This window comes from Erpetoichthys calabaricus, chromosome 11, assembly GCF_900747795.2.
Source record: "Erpetoichthys calabaricus chromosome 11, fErpCal1.3, whole genome shotgun sequence".
In the NCBI taxonomy this organism is placed as follows: Eukaryota; Metazoa; Chordata; class Cladistia; order Polypteriformes; family Polypteridae; genus Erpetoichthys; species Erpetoichthys calabaricus.
Genome location: NC_041404.2, coordinates 15,093,234 through 15,111,878, shown reverse-complemented (window position 1 = coordinate 15,111,878; position 18,645 = coordinate 15,093,234). Strand labels below are relative to the sequence as shown.

At 37.8% G+C, this 18,645-nt stretch overlaps 1 protein-coding gene across 1 annotated transcript in view; it reads right to left on the bottom strand.

The window, feature by feature from the left end:
• stk10 (serine/threonine kinase 10) overlaps positions 1-18,645 on the bottom strand; it is a 130,366-nt gene that overhangs the window by 31,103 nt on the left and 80,618 nt on the right. The window contains exons 3-7 of the mRNA XM_028812731.2: positions 15,829-15,877; positions 9,871-10,020; positions 2,591-2,663; positions 1,922-2,116; positions 706-787 (exon numbers count right to left, since the gene is read on the bottom strand). Coding sequence (XP_028668564.2) covers positions 706-787; positions 1,922-2,116; positions 2,591-2,663; positions 9,871-10,020; positions 15,829-15,877 — 549 coding nt within the window. The remainder of the gene's footprint in view (positions 1-705; positions 788-1,921; positions 2,117-2,590; positions 2,664-9,870; positions 10,021-15,828; positions 15,878-18,645) is intronic.

The following is an 18,645-nucleotide window of genomic DNA, read 5'->3' as shown; positions in this document are numbered from 1 at the left end:
TGCTACTTACTGGAAATATCTTCATGACCCAATGACACCAAATTGTGCTAAGTAGGTTTGAGAAGATTTGGTGTTTTTGTGTTTCATGATATCCACACAATTGTTACCTAAATTTGAAGTGCAAGTACATGGTGTAATAATTCTGAATTCAAATTACTTAGATCATGTAAAGCTATCCATGTGACACTCTAACATACAAGATACAATTAACACTGCTTAATGCATAAATTAACTCCGTGTTTTCTAACTACAAGTATTCACCTTCAACAAACCGATGAAAAGTTTGACCTGCAGTATATACGGCCAATCCACAAGTCTGGTAACTCTGGTTCAGTTCTAGCATTCTTCAAACATAGACAACCGAATCCAGTTTACCAGATTAAAAATGAGTTATGGACACATAATCCTGCGTTAATGACTCCTTTCACAGTAACACTAACAAAGGAAACTGATAAACCCTGACCATCAGGCATGTTACATCACAAAAACTTGGCAAGATACTGAGATGTATTTAAATATGAAGTAATAATAATCAAGTTAAATACGCAGAATGCTCACAGAAGAAAAAAAAGTAAATCATGCACTTTTACTGATGGCCTGTGCTCATAAAACAAAAGCCAGGGAGCTTCACTATGCTGCACATAACAGGATGTTATTAAAATGGAAAAAGAGGAAGACAGCAGGGAGGCTCAGAGTGGTTGTTACCTCCAGTAGCTCTGCTGTACTTGGCCGAACCTCAGGATTCTTGTCCAGGGACTTCTTAAGGAAAGCCTTGAATTCCTGTGACCTGAAATGTATAATTAGCCAGACAATAGAATGCATATCCAGAAGCAGAAAAATTAATAGATTTGAGATGTGATGAAAATGACAGATAAACTGACAGATATACAAGTTTGGCACGTAAAAACTAATTTCAAGAGCTAGCTAGGTTTTGCTTAACTATTCAATCCAGGCTGTGCAAATATTTAGGAACTCCATATGTAAAGGAAGACTGTTACTATTGGTATTAAAGGAATATTCCACCCAAAAATGATATATATATATATATTTTAATATGTCAGATTTTTTTTATGAACTGTTTAGATATTGCTTGCCAAGTGTCCAACGTTAGTCACCATAGCCTTCTGTTCAATTTTTTATCTCCGTTCTGCATGAAAACATGAGATTAAAACTATTTCTCACTCACACAGGGTAAGTAACATATTAATAAAAGTAAAAATTGTTCAGTATTCCTTTAAAATCTTTTTTGTACCCCACTAACAGTTTGTAATAACATTCTATTTTTTTATTTAATTTTAAAACTGGAAATGAATATTACTTTAATGCTAGAGAAACAGTATTTTTAAATTACACAAAAAAAAAGATTATACAGTGTCTTTCGATAAGTACTTTATATAAAGTTAAAAGCTTTGTTACATGTGCTTGTTTTTTTATTTAAAAAAAAAAACAAAACAACTTGAGCATGAGCAAGTTAAGTGACTTTTCCAGGGTCACAAAGAAAGTCAGTGGCAAAGAGTGAACTGGTGACCTTCTGACTTGCCATCCATCTTCACCACACCACACCACACCACACCACAGCACACCACAACACCTGCATGCTATGCTAAACAAGATCTGTTAAGTTCACCCGTGTCTTATTTCTGTATTTGGTTCCTGTTCTTAAGACTTTCACTATAAGAGGGAGTAACATTCAACAGTTTCCCTGTTTCACTGCTGACTCTCTGCATTAATTTGTATCAAGAAAAAATAATTTTTATTCACTCTAATTTTACACATTGTTCAAAAACTCATTTAGAAGCATGTCTCTTAAGTAGAAAATTATAAACTGAATTTCCTGGCCTCAAAATATTGTATAATCCCACCACTTACAGTATTTGACCATAGTCACAATGACACTACACCCTGGGAATGACCAACATACCATTTAGAAGGCTGCTCTAAAGTCGGAGGATCAGATTTGGCAATTTTTAACAAGACTCTCATGGGATTTAGCTCATGGTGTGGTGGTTCAATTTGAGCCATTTCAATGAGGGTGATTCCCAGTGACCAAATATCAGCCTTGAAATCGTATGGAGTATCCTTAGTAGTCTCACACATCACCACTTCAGGAGCCATCCTTAAAAAGAAAAAATAATGAAGTGAGCATGTTTAAACAGAAGGCAAGTCTTAATTTACACTCCTAGTGAAGCTCCATGCAGTCTAAGCACCACTGGACTCATATTTTCAAGTTTTCTATTGTACAACTGTCTATTTTACCACTCACAGTGAAAGGTCTTGTACAATTATTAACTAAGGAAGACTATGCACACATTCATCTCACTACTGCAGGACTTGAGTTTAGAAAGCTCTATAAAAATTATTAATATCTTCCCAGTCAACACAAATATTAAAGCAACAGACCAATGAAGCAAAAACTCAAGATTTTTCTTTGTTGTGACTGGAGAAAGCTTGCAGTCTTGCCTAATCAGTTACATTTCTTCCAAGGTGCTGTTTAACATTTTTTCTTGTATACGTTTTAACAGGGAATGAATACATACACATTACAAGGTTAATATAATGGCATTCCTGCCCATTACTTCCACATACTGACCAGTAAGGTGTCCCAATGAAGGAATCTCTTCTCTGTAGGGTCTGATTGTTTTTTGCAGATACACCAAAGTCCGCTGTAGAGATAAATCACACAAGAAAGGGTCAAAAACAAAAGGCATGTGAGGGGGATTAGTGAAACTTGAGGACTTTCTTCACTGTAGCCATACTGGAATTGTAACACTCAATACACTGAACCAAGGCCAAATTAAGTTGTGTATTGGCAGATGATTCTTCTAGAGCTTTTCTTATTTTCAGAATAAGCAGAGCATTCAGCCTGTCAGTCAGTATGTTAAACACAATAGTCAGACTCCAGGGGGAGAATAATGAGTTGGAAACCTGTAAAAATGCAACACTGAGGACAAAGATATAACAATGCATAACTGTGTTAGATTTCCTTTATATATACTTTTGTTTTGGATGAAGATTATGGACCTTTCATGCAGGAATCTAGGAAACTCTTAAGGGTTCATTAACATTTTCACACAACTCTAGATATTGTTGCCCCCTTCAAGGTTGTTTCCGGCCTTGTTCCACATACTGTTGGGATAGGCACGCCCACAACCCCATGTGAAAAAGTAAGCACTCTACCTTCAGCAGTATGATTTTGCATTTCTGGGCATAACTAACATGGCTTTAGTACATTCAGTTATGTTGGACTGACAAACATCAACTGGATATGATCAAAGTGGAGTATACTGATATTACTTATCTTGACTTTCAGAAAACATTTGATAATGATATCAAACTAAATGAAGAAGGAGTTCAGGGTGTGGTGTGCAGATGGGTGCAAAATTGGCTCAGTCACAGGAAGCAGAGGGTGATGGTGCGAGGAACCTTATCAGAATTGGCCGATGTTAAGAGAGGTGTTCCACAGGGGTCAGTGCTAGGCTAGGGCCGATTTGTATCACATGAAATTTAAAGGTATGTAAACATAAAGTATTATATGTAGGAAGTAAAAATATTAGGTTTGAATACACAATGGGAGGTCTGAAAATCGAGAGTATACGTTGTGAGAAAGATTTAGGAGACGTAGTGGACTCTACACTATCAGCTTCCATACAGTGTTCAGAAGCCATTAAGAAGACTATCAGAATGTTAGGTTATATAGCGCCCTAATACTGCTCATGTAGAGTACAAATACAAACAGGTTCTGCTCAAGCTTTATACTGCACTGGTGAGGCCTCATCTGGAGTACTGTGAGCAGTTTTGGTCTCAGGGCTACAAAAAGGACACAGCAGCGCTAGAAAAAGTCCAGAGAAGCGTGACTAGGCTGATGCCAGGGCTACAGGGAATGAGGTAGGAGGAATATTAAAAGAGCGGAGCCTTTTCAGTTTAAGCAAAAATAAATTAAGAGGTGACAAGACTGAAGTGTTTATGAAGGGAATTAGTACAGTGCAGGGGTCAGCAACCCGCGGCTCTGGAGCCACATGTGGCTCTTCAACCTCCTTGTAGTGGCTCCCTTTGGCCTTGACAAAAAAAACCAAAAAAAAACATGAAAACGAATAACGGCAATTTCTTAATTTAATTTGTATTTTTATATATATGTGTTTATTTACTACTACTACTACTGTTATACACTTTAACATCTAATTTTTATTTTTATTTATTTATTTATAATTTGTCAACTAAAATATGCATCACATCTACGTCTATAGCCCTCGCCTTTACCTGCAGGTGGCTTCTGGAGTGTGCGACCCCTGCACTAACCATGAATAAATCCCAAAAAAGAAAAATCTCAGAAGAAAATAGACAGTTTAATTCTGCGTGGACAGAAGCATTTGCCTTCACCGCCAACGACGCTGGCTTACCGGTGTGCTTAATATGTGGCGATAAGTTATCAAACAACAAAAAATGTAACGTTGAAAGACATTTTCGAAACAAGCACTCAGTATTCACTGAAAAATACCGAAGTGAAGATGAGCAAAAGAGAGCAATTTCGGAACTGCAACGGAAAGCTGAACAGAGCAAACATACTTTCAAAAAGTGGATCACTTCTCCACAGTCAACTACAGCTGCTAGTTTTGTGGCAACTCAAGAGATCGTAAGGAGGGGTAAGCCGTTCACAAACGGAGAATACATGAAAGAATCGTTCATAAAAATATCAGAGCATCTATTCTCCGACTTTAAAAACAAACGGGAAATTGTTCAGAAAATGCAAGCTGCATTTAGAGAAAGATTCAGTGAGTTCAGAAAGGAAAAAAAACACTCTCTCCTTCCGTCACACCCCTGGACATCGACCCATCCCTGCTGAACACATCCGCATTCACAGGAGTAAGTAAGCCCGATCTAGAAATTGAACTGGCCGACATAGCGGATAAAAATTTATGGGTGTCCAAGTTCAAATGCCTGACAGCGGATCTTGAAGAAGTCGCCCGTCAGAAGGCTACTCTCGCTAAAGAGCACAAATGGAGTGATATTGAAAACCTCCCCAAACCCGACAAACTTGTTTTCGAAACATGGAGTGCCATTCCCGAAATGTATATGAACATGAAAAAATATGCATTTGGAGTCCTGTCCATCTTTGGCTCAACATACTTATGTGAGCAAGTTTTCTCAAGCATGAACTTCATAAAGTCCAAATATCGCTCCCGCCTCACACATGAGAGCCTGCAGTTCTGTGTGAAGGTCAAAGTAACATCGTACAGCCCCGACATAGAGACTTCAGAAACAGAAGTCACATTAAACAGGTGAGAACAATAGCATTTAATAGGCTATTATTTTTCAGAAAAAAAAACACATTAATTTCAGACCCGGAGCTGATGTAGGTTTTTTTGTATGTTCAGGTGCTTCAGTTGATTGCTGACTGAGAGGTAAACCTGAAGAGGATGAGCGCACACTGAAATGGAATTTTATGTTTACTTTTTTAAAGCTGCTAAGTTACAACTAAATGTTTTATTTATATTAAAGTGGGCTAGTTTTTATTTTAATTTCACACAGGTATAGGAAGGACTCAAATAGGCCTGCATAGTTCAGTTTAATTTATTTCAAAGTAGGCCTACACATGCACACTGCACTTCTGTTTGTTGTATTCCGTGGTTGTAACATGTAAAAATCTAAAAAAAGATTATAACTTTTAAAAGTTTATAAGCTGTGTTATGTTTTGCGGCTCCAGACTATTTTTCTTTGGAGGAAGAGGGGGCAAAATGGCTCTTTTGATAGTGAAGGTTGCAGACCCCTGGTACAGTGGATCGAAACTGTTATTTTAAAATGAGTTCATCAAAAACATTGGGACACATAGGGAAACTTGTTAAGGGTAAATTTCACACAAACATTAAAAAGTTTTTCTTTAAACAGAGAAGCACAGACAAACAGAATATGCTACCAAGTAGTGTGGTAGACAGTAAGGGACTTTCAAAAATTGACTTGATGTTACTTTAGAAGAATTAAGTGGATAGGGATAGAGAGCTTTGTTGGACTGAATGGACTGTTCTTGTCTAGATTGTTCTACTGATCTAATAAAAAAAAAACCTTATGACCTATTTATCACATTTATCACCTGAATATATATTTACTTACTGAGAATATGCCCTGGTATATATTAATATAAATTAAAATTCATTTTTCAAATGACCGTATCTCCTTAGGCTATGTCATTATGGTTCAAAACATGAAAACCTGGGGCCAACTGATTTCCCTGAACCTTTACATTAAACTGCCTGAATGATAAGGCCTTGGCCCAGGTGAATGGTTTTCTTAAGAAAGACATGCACTTCCCTCACAAGAATATCTTACAAGTAAATTAAACATTTAGAGCACTGACCGTGGGCCCACCCAAAGACTTGATGAGAAAATGAAAAGATACTTTCTGAAAAATTATTTCCGGAAGTCACCCAACCTAAACAGAAACCCCACTACCCCACCACACCTAATTACTAAATGCAAAGTGTGAAAGAAAAAAAAAAGCAGAAGTGCGTTGGCGTTGCATTAACTTCTGGTTTTTCATTAATTTAGCAACCCACCATGGACTTTATTACGTATCCTAAAGCAAGCTTCAGAAGTTGCCAGCCCAGTGTACTGCATACTCTCCTATCCGGTTTTTCTAGATTTTTCTTCACTGAGACCTGCCATTTAACAGAATTACAGTTATCAAAGTTTCACTTCTGTAATGAGGATTTAAAAACTTTTCTGGTGCTCTTCCTCTCTGATTTTTGCTTTAAGTTTTGTTATTAATCATTTCAATGCTTGCAGAATGTAAGTGGGATGTCACTGAATCTGGTGGTCTTTTTTGAGGAAGTGTTTGTATTTTAACAATGTTAAGTGATTATGACCATTGAAGGAGTGGCATCAAACAATATTTTCTGTGGGGGGTGAATTCTGCAGTGTATGTTTATAGACCTTACCTTAAATATTATTTCTTTTGTGCAGTGATGGACCTGGCAAATAACTATCAGTGATGAATTAAATGCTTTGCACTGTCTGCTGTGGCAATCATCTCAAGTTTATTCACCAAATGGGATGAAACAGTCTATAAAAAATTTACATGTGGCAGGTTCACAGTCACTCTTGCCCATCTCACTCCATTCATTAGTTGTGAAGGTGGTGAGCCCACATGAGATCTCTACATGGGATTTTTAGGCCGAGTCTAATTGGGATACATAACTATGGAAGGAGCTCCACTTATATTTAAAACCAATGTGACTGTTGTGTTTTATATTAGTCTTCGCCTGGTTCCTCCCCTCTAATCATCGCTGAAGCACACAAGTCCTCCACCATGGCAAAGTCATCACATCCTTCAGTTGTTTGTGAGTGCCAGGAGAAACTGAAGAGCACTACTGGGGATAAAATGGTCTTGTTCAGCTCAGCAAGCTGCAACCAAAAGACCTGATAGAAAGTTGAGTGAAGGAGTTTCACAGCCAGGCTTTTTTTATTGGCTCTACAAGTTGGTTAATAGACCTATATCTTCCAGCCTGTAAGAACAACTTGAGTTTAATTCAGTAGCTCACTAAAGTAGAATCCCATTTAATAACAAAGTTGTCACAGGGCACTGTGGTTAGCACAGTTGCCTTTAAATCTTGTTCATTGCCTGTGAGAGGTTTACCCATAATCATATGTAAACAATGGAGTCTAAACATGTCAATAATTCTGTTTGTACATTGAAAAGTTATCTATAAGATAACACAGTGGCTGGCACTGCTAAGTTGCAACTTCCGAGTCCTAATTGTGTATGCTGACCCAGTCACCATCTGTGTAAATTTGCACATTCGTCCCATGTCCGCATGTTTGTTTTCTCCACACAGTCAGTTTTCCTCTCACATTCCAAAGGCATGGTGTTACTCATGGTGTGGCGATGTGTTCATGCTGATTAACACACACAAGTAATAATTCCCATGTACTCTGTATATCTGACAGTAATTAATGACCATCTACACATACAGGTTGTGATTGGCAGTGATAATTTGACCTAGTATGAATGATCCAGTGTCCCATTCGGGGTTGACTGCATTACGTTCAATGTTACCAGGACAGGCTCTGTCTCCCCGACACACTATAACTGCATTATGTGGTTTCAGAAAGTTACATAAAAATAATCAGGTTTAAATAATAATTACTTGTGTTTGTTTTATGAATGAATGAAAACATACATGGGAACTGAACCGTCAACTTTTTTTTTTTTTTTTAAATGGAAGCCAAATGAAAGAGGAAGAGGCTATTAAGACACTCTCCTAGATCATCTCTAAACCAGCCATTTCATCACCCAAGTTGTTACGAAAGACTAACAATTTTCCTTCAGTGTCATGCTTATTATAGTTAGGTGATGAGTGCAGAAAAAAGGAAAGCAATACAGGAAACAAACAGTCAAAAGCCTTTGGCTTGTTCACTTCTTGTAGATGTATACGAGAGATTAGGATTGCAACTTTCTGTTCAGGATGGGCACAATATAAACGCCTCAGCAAATGTTTCAACTGACATGCCCAATCTGAAGCAACATCCACTTAAACAATGAGCAAACAATTCTTATTTCACACAGTGGCATATTCAAATTTTAATAATTAATAGTAGGCAGTGTAAAAAAACAAAGGCATTTCCATGACTGCTTCAAACAAAAAGAAACAACAAAAACTAAGTTAGGCCACCTGCTCTTTTTACGCAGGTCCTTATTGTTGTCTGGTTGGGGAAGCTCAATAAAACAGCTAATTGTAAATGCCGTTCCATGTCTTGCGGTGTTGAAAGCTGAAAGCTTCTCAGCACCGCCAGCCCCTAAAGAAAGCAGCATAGAAGAGAATCACCAAAAAAGCCTCAGACATTCACAAGCTGCTGAGGCCGTTAAGGGTGGCACATTTCTTCCATTTTAATCCCTCTCTTGACCACCCACTCAGACTGACATTTCACAAGGCTGCTTGCTATACAAAAATACAATGCAAGTATTTTGGACAGAATTCCCGGACTAAATAATAAGAAAGTTTTTGTTCTAATATTGGAAGAGTGCACATGAAAATAATAGGGAGCAAAAGAGAAAAGTAAAAAGCAGAAAGAAAATCTAACATCTTTATACATTATATATGAATTTATGCAAACTGTGGGAGAAAAAAATTGCATAAGAGATGTATACATTTAAAAAAATTTTTTAAAAAGTCCTGAAGCTTCAACTATTCTTGGTAATGTAAAGTCAACTGAGCCGAACACAACACCACAAACCTGCCCTTCACTGACTGAATATGCTTATCACACTTTAGGGGTTACGAGGAGCTGACCCTGGTGCCTTGCCAGTCTATCACAGGGCATACAAAGCACTTCAGTTTACAGTCTTCAGTTAACCTGGCCCACTCAGATGTGAGAGGAAACTCTATGCAGTCATGGAGAGAACAGTGCTTGAGCCAGGACTCAAGCCCAGAGCTTTGAGGAAACACTACACTCACTCATATGCTCAACCTCCGTGATAAAACTCTCAAACAACTTTATCCAGTTCTGGGTCACAGGAAGCTGGATCACAGCGCAGTGTCATACTGCACAAGGCAGGAACCAGCATTGACTAGACCTCCAATGCACCGTCAGGCCAGTTCACACCAACACCAACACGTCAAACCAGATGAATTTACATCTGGAAATCAGCCTAAAGTGACTCTGGGACAATTCTGGAAAGTCCCGAGTATACAAAAGGAAAACTCAGACATGCGGGAGAATGAGCTCCACACTGGCAGTGAGCAGGCTGGGATCCAAAACTGGAACTCGGGAGATGTGAGACTGAAACTGCCCCACTTGCTGCCCCATATGCCTTATTCAACACACTCTGCCTCTTCACTCCTTAGACTTGTACCTCATAAGATAAAAAATAATACTTACCCAGCTTAATATCACCCTCATACGTCAGGAGAATATTGCCAGCCTTCAGATCCCGATGAATGATTTTCATGCTGTGAAGGTAAGACAGGGCTTCTAACATCTGACGGCAAATAACCTGGATCTGTGGTTCTGTCAACGCCTTGTCCAGCTCTAGAAATGATGGCAAGAGACAAGGAGAGAGAAAAAAAGATAATTAACTGCAAAATAAAACCACATGAAGAACCTTAATCAACAACCCTCAGAAGAAACGCAATCTGTTTTCTACAATGGCTAGCTATAATGAACCCTCAATTCTTTAATGCAGGGGTCGCCAGCTCCAGTCCTGGAGGACCACCGTGGCTGCAGGTTTTCATTCTAACCCTTTTCTTAATGAGTGACTTGTTTTTGCTGCTAATTAACTTCTTTTGAATTAATTTTATTTGACTTCCTCTTGAAGATTCAGACCCCCTAATTGTTTCTTTTTCCTCAATTAGCAGCCAAACAATAATGAGATACAAAATGGGTCAAAACAACTGGTGTCCACTGTACAATATCTGAAAATAAAGAAAGGTGAAGGTCTCAGGAATGTCGATCTGCTCAGGTCCCCAAAACAACGCTCTTAGAAAGAGAAAATCAACAATTTTGGAAATGTCTGCTAATGCACCACAAGAGCAGCAACAAGCCATGGATTTAAAGAATGGGTTTAATTAACGACAAAAATCAGAGCCTACTCAAACAGCTGGTTGGAGTGAAATTGGTTGGAGTTTGAGGCCCTGACTTAGCTGCTCTTCTGTTGGCTCAATCACTTCATGTTTCATTTCTGTTTAGGTGCCTTTTAAGGAAAGAAATGAAGAAATTCAGGGGAACAAATCTTAAAAAAGCCAACAAATTAAAATGAATTCACTAGAATTTAATTAGCAAGACAAACAGGGCACTCATTTAAAAAAAAAAAAAAAAAAAGGTTAGAATGAAAACCTGAAGCTATGGTGGTCCTCCAGGACCGGAGTTGGTGATTCCTGCTTTAATGGAAAGATGCAGCAGCTAAATTTTCAACTATGATAGAAGACATAATAGAACACGAGTAAAGGACATTCAATAAATAAGGTGGCTGACATCTAAATAGGAAAAAAACAAATAAAATAAAAATCAAACAGCTTTTCTACTGTTCAGTTGAGGATACTTTGTAATTCTAGTAATGCAAGGTGACAATCCAAATGACACACTCAGTTAATTTAGCAGTGACTTTTAGTGTAACAAGGGACTGAACATTAAAAGCACACACTTATTGTTTTCAATAGTTTACACCAAACAACCAACCAAGGTACTTGGTTATTAAATTCTGTATGATCACCTAAGGGTGCAAGGCAGGAAGCTGCCTAGAGGCTTCTCGGTTCATTACACAGTATGCTTACACACATCCAAAGTTTTTGAAACAGGCCATATCCAAAATCTAACATACCTTTAAATTCCAGAGATAACAAAAACTGTTTTTCCCAAATTCAAAATTTCCAATTGCTTTACTTATGGACTAGTGGCGTATTCCTGAAGTACCAATGTTTCATGCTGCTCCTGCATGTCTGATCCTGTCAATTACTAAGAACCACCTCATTCAATCCTATCCTTTTCAGTTTATAACTAACAATCATCTTCACCTCTCCAAGTCCTAAAATTAGTGCATTTTTACCTCAGATAAGAACACAACGCGTTTTACTTTTGTCATCTTTCATTCAATAAAAAAAGACACAATTCACCGTGCCGAAGTATGACATACTGACCACTTCCTCATTATCTTCTTATGGTTGTATCAGGTGTCTCCAAGGCTGTCGATTTCATTCCACAGATTTACTATCTTGTTGACTGCTAACACTGAGTCACCCATTGTGAGTCAATCTGCATGAGAGAAGTTGTGTCTGTCTGTCTATGAAGGCTGAATTCCCATTAATTGTGATTTCTTACTCATGACATGGAATAAGGTGGATACAGAAAATATGTATTTCTGAAACCACTTAATCCAATGGGTTGAATGTGGCATATCTTACCAACATTGGGTACATCTGGATGGAAGTACAATCCGTCACAGTGGTCTTTTGCTGCTTCTTCTTCTGGCTGCTCCTGTTAGGGGTTGCCACAGCCGATCATCATCTCTTTCTGCCCTCTGCATGTTACTCTGTTACACCCATCACCTGCATGTCCTCTCTCACCACATCCTTCCTCTTTTCCTCTTCCCTGGCAGCTCTATCCTTAGCATCCTTCTCACAATATACCCAGCATCTCTTGCACTGGATATAGTGCAGTAATATATTAACCAAATATACAAGTCTGTTGAACATGGGTGAACAACTGGAATAAACCCTGTTGCAGACACAGGGATAAGGCAAACTAGACAGGTGTTTAAAAAAAACAAATGTTCCCCTGTTTCACATAACATCAGTTTGGCTCAACATTTCAGCAACAACTTGCCCCAACAGTTTGCAGTACAGCACTACAGGTAAGATCTTAAATCTTGGGCGTTGTTAGTATCCTTGTTTCAGCACACAGTGGAAACTCGATTTCCAACCAGTTAAAAGCATTCTGTTTTTAAGATTACAATCAAAGAAACAGTATGACTTGTTAAAATTTGCTGATGTGAAAGATCCCACTTGCCACAAAGTCAGGAAATGATTGTGTGCTCTGCTATTGACAGAAACTTACACAACAGTCATCAAGGACTTGTACTACTTGCATACAATTTGCTACTTCATTCTTGCCTTCTCCTTTTTTCTTCTTTGTACTGATGAACAGGCTTTAAATATTTACAAATAATTACAGGCAGACAAACCTCCCCAATTCACACAGCAAATGAGATGCTTCACTAACAGCAAAATAGCACTTGGTACAGTTACCAAGAAGCAGGTACACTGGATACACTTGGGGCCAAATCTCTTGAGTAGGACTGGGTTAAATGCTGTTTTAATGTCAACAAGAGTTTAGAAAAACTAATTCCAGGTTAGGAGTTATAATCAAACTTTCCATTAATGCTGGGTCCCGGCCCTAAACATGATCTGTATCTCACACAGAGGCTCCATGTTTTCTAATGCATTTTCTGAAGGTTAGACTTTGCAGTTTTGATATCTTCTTGGGAACTGCTCTGCCTGAAACCCCACAGGGATCTAACGTTTCCAATGAGCTCCTCAGGTACTAATTGAGCACAGGCCCAGAGGAGTGTTCCCTCTTTTCAGAATAATGTTTACACAATATTTGCTCCACTTCCAATTGTTGTTTTGCACAAGCTGTGGAAAATGCACAATGTTAGACCTAAAGAGGCCATCCTTAGGGGTCTAATGTGGGCTTCTGTTCTGAAAGCACACTTCTGTGAAATCCCAAACAAACAATTAACAAGTCTCATTTGCACAGCACATTTTCTTCTTTGGCATTAAACTTTCCTAAGCAGCAAATGTTTAGTGGACCATGATGTGCAGCCATGAGGACTGCTTTATTATATGAAAAAACTGTGGAAGTAACAAAACATATGTCACACAACAATATAGATTAATTTGGAAAAATGTTTAGTGAAACCTATTTTAAATGCTTCAATCTAGCCATTTTCTGAACCAACTTAACTCTATTACAATATCAAACGGAGATAATTCAACATGTGGTGTCTGCAGCAGCACCAAGCTTAATGGGAACATCACAAAACAGAGTTCTGTAACAAATGGCACTTCTTTTTCTGATGCAAACAAAGACTGTACTGTTACTGCTACTATTACATTGGATCATCGGATTGGTTGGCCCAGCGCTGTCTCGGCTGTGGAATGTCCAGTAGGGGGAGGCAGCTTGATGACCGAGGTCTCCAGGACTCTAAACAAATCCAAATCATATTATGGGATATCATCTACTGTTGAATTCTGCTCTTTACTTGTAATATTTCTATTGCACTATTACAGTATATTGTATTGAGGATTACTTGTGTTCTGTTCTTTGTATTGTATTGACCTCCCCCCCCCTTTTTTTTTTTTGACACCCACTGTATGCCCAACCTACCTGGAAAGGGGTCTCTTTTTGAACTGCCTTTCCTAAGGTTTCTTCCATTTTTTCCCTACAAGGGTTTTTTTTTTTTTTTTGAGAGTTTTTCCTTGTGTTCTTAGAGAGTCAATGCAGAGGGGCTGTCAAAAGGCAGGGCCTGTTAAAGCCCATTGCGACACTCCTTGTGTGTTTTTGCGCTATACAAAAATAAATTGTATTGTATTACCTGATTTTGTCGTGAGTTATAGGAGTGGGCAATGTGCATATTAGGGGTACCACATTGAATGTCACCATTTGAATATAATTTGAATTTTTTAAAAATTAGGTCTTATTCGAAGTCCACTTATTCACAGTCCACCGTTCCATAACTTTTAATGGACAGGTTGTTATCTTCATTACCAAAAATTATAACCAGACCTCTTCATAATATAGTGGTTTTAATCCCATTATTTTGCACTTTGATGCACAAAGTTTATTTTACCAGTGTGTTTTTTTTTTTTTGCTGTGGCTGCTTCTGCTGCCATTACCATAATTAATAAAGTATAAAAAAAGAACTTACAAACATACATGCAACATCCAGAATCCTTAACAGTAACTTTGAAAATATTTAAATATTTACTTGTTTTTAATGTGAAAATTCAATTTTTTTTACACTAACCTGATAGTCCTAGTGTGCATAAGAGCTGTCAACCTCATCTAAAGTCCAATGTATGTAATGATGCAACAAGAGATAAGGAAACATGGGTGTTTTGTAGGGTTTATGGGTACAAGATTACAGTTGCTGTACCCGTAAACTCAGCTCTGTTAGGAAGCACATTAATAGCTCTAAAAAAAGGGTTCACCTTGTTTAATATTGTGGAAATGTGAAAATATGCTGAAAGTTGTCATGGAGTCCTATGAATTTGTCATCCCCTGCAGATGTCAAGTCTGAAACCACCTAAGTTGCATGATGTGACTCCAGCTTTTTTTTAAGAAAATAACATTTCCTTATGATCAAGTCTAACTTATACAATGAAGAATATAACATTACATACAATCAAGTCAAACAGAACTCAAACCCCCAGCTGTGACTCCAGCTTTAGGTGCTGTAAATACGAGAACACAGACTGGCTGTCACTTTTATTCATCAACAAGAGAGGGAGGCAGAAAGCAAACATGTACTGTAGTTAAGATCTGACATTTATTTCTAAAAAAATGTGTTTTTACAAAATACAAACGAAATGAGAACTATATAAAATAACCACCACAGCTTGGAAACTTGAGGCCTACCCAGGGCCTATACAATGCCATGCTGTCCTGTAGGCTGTTATCAGCTGTTTGTGCCCGGGACGGTACACAGGCATTAAAATACCAGCTAGACCAACTCTCTTTTCACTTCTCTTGTGCTTTACTTTTTTTTTCCTCCACTTTGGGAGTTTTGGCAAAGAGTGTAGCTCTACATGGCATTGTGCTAGCCTTAGAACAAAACATGCACTTAACAATCACAATATAAAAAAAATAACACAGCATTATGGTCATACGAGTACATTTTATTTCTTATCTGAAACCAGTTATGTCCATGACAGAAACTATTGTGAACATACAGTGCAATGATCTCACAGGTCACAGAGCCAAAACCAGGTTTCTAATCCTTAAAGTTACTGCTCATCATTTCTGGTGCTTTCATAATGGTGTTTGCTCAATGTGGACCAATACAGTACCAAGAACAGATTTCATTTACTGTAACCTTCTTCATCACATAAAGTTCAGTAAGTGTTTGAGAGCAGACCTGCAAAGAATGGTGTGATTCTGAAGTCAGTAGCTGCGGACGTACTGACATAAAAGACAAGAAAATTACAGTTCTAACAGGAAAGCCATAAATTAACTAGGCAGAATGACTAGTCCTGTAGCTCCAGTGTGTATGAACAAAACTTTATGTCCATTACTGGGACTGTCTGTGATTACAAGACACAATATCTGAGAAACAGAACTTACCAAGCATAATGGCATCCACTGCTCCTCCAGGGCAAAATTCAATCATGATCTTTATTAAAACAAAAGAAGAAAAAAAAAAGTTAAATGATCGAGTAGTTGAAGTATAATGCACAAGATAAATAAAATTCAGTGTTTAACTTTCTGAGTAGCGCAAGAAAATGCAACATATTTATATACTATAATGAATTCACTTCCAAGGCTTTCACTGTAGTTATTTTGAAAGTACGCTCTGTGCAGCACATGTCACCCTTCGTCAGATGCCCAAGATGGAGTCTGGCGATGGGCATGCAGACATTGTCAATATTGTGCACATACAGTACATAAATATATTCATGTATTCTCTGATTTGCTTAATCCACTTTATGGTTACAGTAGGGCCCACTCATGCACACACTCACATTCACACAAGCATGGGGCCAATTTACGAATCATCAGTCCTCCGAGATATTTGTGTCTTTAAGGATGCGGGAGGAAAACTGGCAGATCCAAAGAAAAGGCCACACAGACACAGGAAGAAAGTGCCAAATCCAAACAGACAATAGCTAGATACAGGTTTTGAACTCTGAATGTACATTTGGTTTTTTTTTTTTCCTCAGTACAAATTTGCATCCTGTGTCATAACAGAGTGTTACCGCCATGCCTTCAAAGTTAACAGAACAAGACGAACAAAAGCCAATACAGACAGGGGTTGTCACTTGTACATCAAGTTTAAGTTCTGGGTATTATCCGCCTCAAGTACAAAAAAAAAAAATAAAAATAAATAAATAAATAAATAAAAATGGGAAATGAATATCTTACATTAATGTATCACACAACATAGCTTATAATTTCTTGTAGAATTCTAATACAAAAATTATGTATTTTCACAGAGTTCTAGACAATTAGCATTATAAACTTTATTGAAGCTCACTGACAGAGGTCAATCTAGGACACCACACGGCTCGATAGTTGGCCACTGCCGCAAAAGGTACAAAGAGGGTAAGCGTGGTAGACAGGGCTGCTCAGTGGGTTTACTTTCTGAGCCTTTTATTGCACCTCATCATCAATGTTTCCTGCAGAGATGGAGAAGCAGTCCCAGATTGTGGTCTGCAACATAAAGGTGAAAGCGCTAAAAGATTTAGTGTACTGTAGGAGGCAGATCAAATACAATCATAGCACACAACAAAATAACACTCAAACTTATAAAAAGTCAAATACTGCATGACTTTATCCACAATAGCAATTTATGGAAACAAACACCCTGTGGAGCCTGACACACCTATGCATTATCTAAAAGTTATCATTAAATCTGTGGCATTGAGGAAGAATCATCAACAAATCAGTTTTGGATGTGTAAAGACATTCCTCCGCTCCACAGAACAAGTCTGGCAACAATCCTGCAGACTTAACCTTTAAGAGTAAAGTACAAAAAAAAAACAACATAACACAGAAGAGCTCATGGCACCCTCTGTCCATTGTTCACACTCAAAAATATTATTTGTTGAAGATACTTAATTCAATTACTACATGTAAATAAATCCACATAAGTGAACTGAGTTATTGAAACTCACTGTAGTTATCGTAACGCTAGCCAAATAAAACTACTCTAACCATGATGGAAGAAACTACGTTAGCATAACCTGCTTGAGTTAGTCAAGACTTATTGTACCTGTTAACTGTAAGCTTAAACAGTTTTGCTAAACCAACTAAGTAAATATTACCCTAACAAAATTTAAATACACACTCTAAAATTACAAGATAACTTCCTATCAATTAATTTAACCGAAAACACAAGGCTTTCTTTTTAGAAATGTTTCTTTCACACGTTAATTAAACCGGTCATCTGATTACTAACCAGAGATATATTATATATTGAATAATACGGCCAAGTAACCAATCACACCACAGTAATTAACATATCACAGTGTCTCCTGTGTCTCGAGTTGATGCATAGCCTGCCCATGTGATGTATGGTGTAAGAGATCTGCCAGACTATCAGTGACAAATGCACCCCAAGCCACTTTCATAACCACACAGAACTTTTTCACATAACAGAGTACTGTTACACTTAACGCAAACTAACTAAACATACTCTTAATAGGGCATTTTCTGTCACTGAAAACAACTCAAACATTCTAGAAATATTTGCAAAAAACAGCACTTTGCCCAAGACCTATTTCCCCCACTACTGGAAAATGCGAAAAAAAAAAGGAGCGGTATTGGAGGAACCTGTCCATTTGGTAACATTACTGGCTGGCATCAGAATGTGATTGGTGATTCATGTGGTACAAAATCGACATCTTAATTAAAGAAATAAACTTATCTACAACCGGGACAAGTTTGATAAAAACCTTTGAGTCAGCAATCAGACCAGAGAAAAGCGTATCCATCTGTGTCATTTATGACCCTTCAGCTAATGCCTGAACAGGCAGCATCCTTCTACAGCATGATCAGAATGGTCTGAGAAACAAAGGGCACAGGTTCATTTTATAAACTACTGAATTTACATACAGTGTCAATCGGTGCACACATTTCGCTCTGGTTGGTTTACTCCCAAATGACTTGTATAAAATAAAAATCTATTTTATTAAATTCTTATTCTTCTCCTATCCTTTGGTTTGAGCCATTGCCCTTGCAATTTCTGTGTATGTAACAACTGTCCATTCTGGTCGTTCACAGGACATCTGCTAATCTCCTAGTCATCTTGCAGTACATTTTGGTGTTGACTTGACCTTGATCAGGTTTCCCGATATGCTGAACAGGTTTTGGACTTATTAATCCTTTATGCTACATCTTTAAGATGAATGCTGTATTTTAATATGGAAAGCATATCCTAAA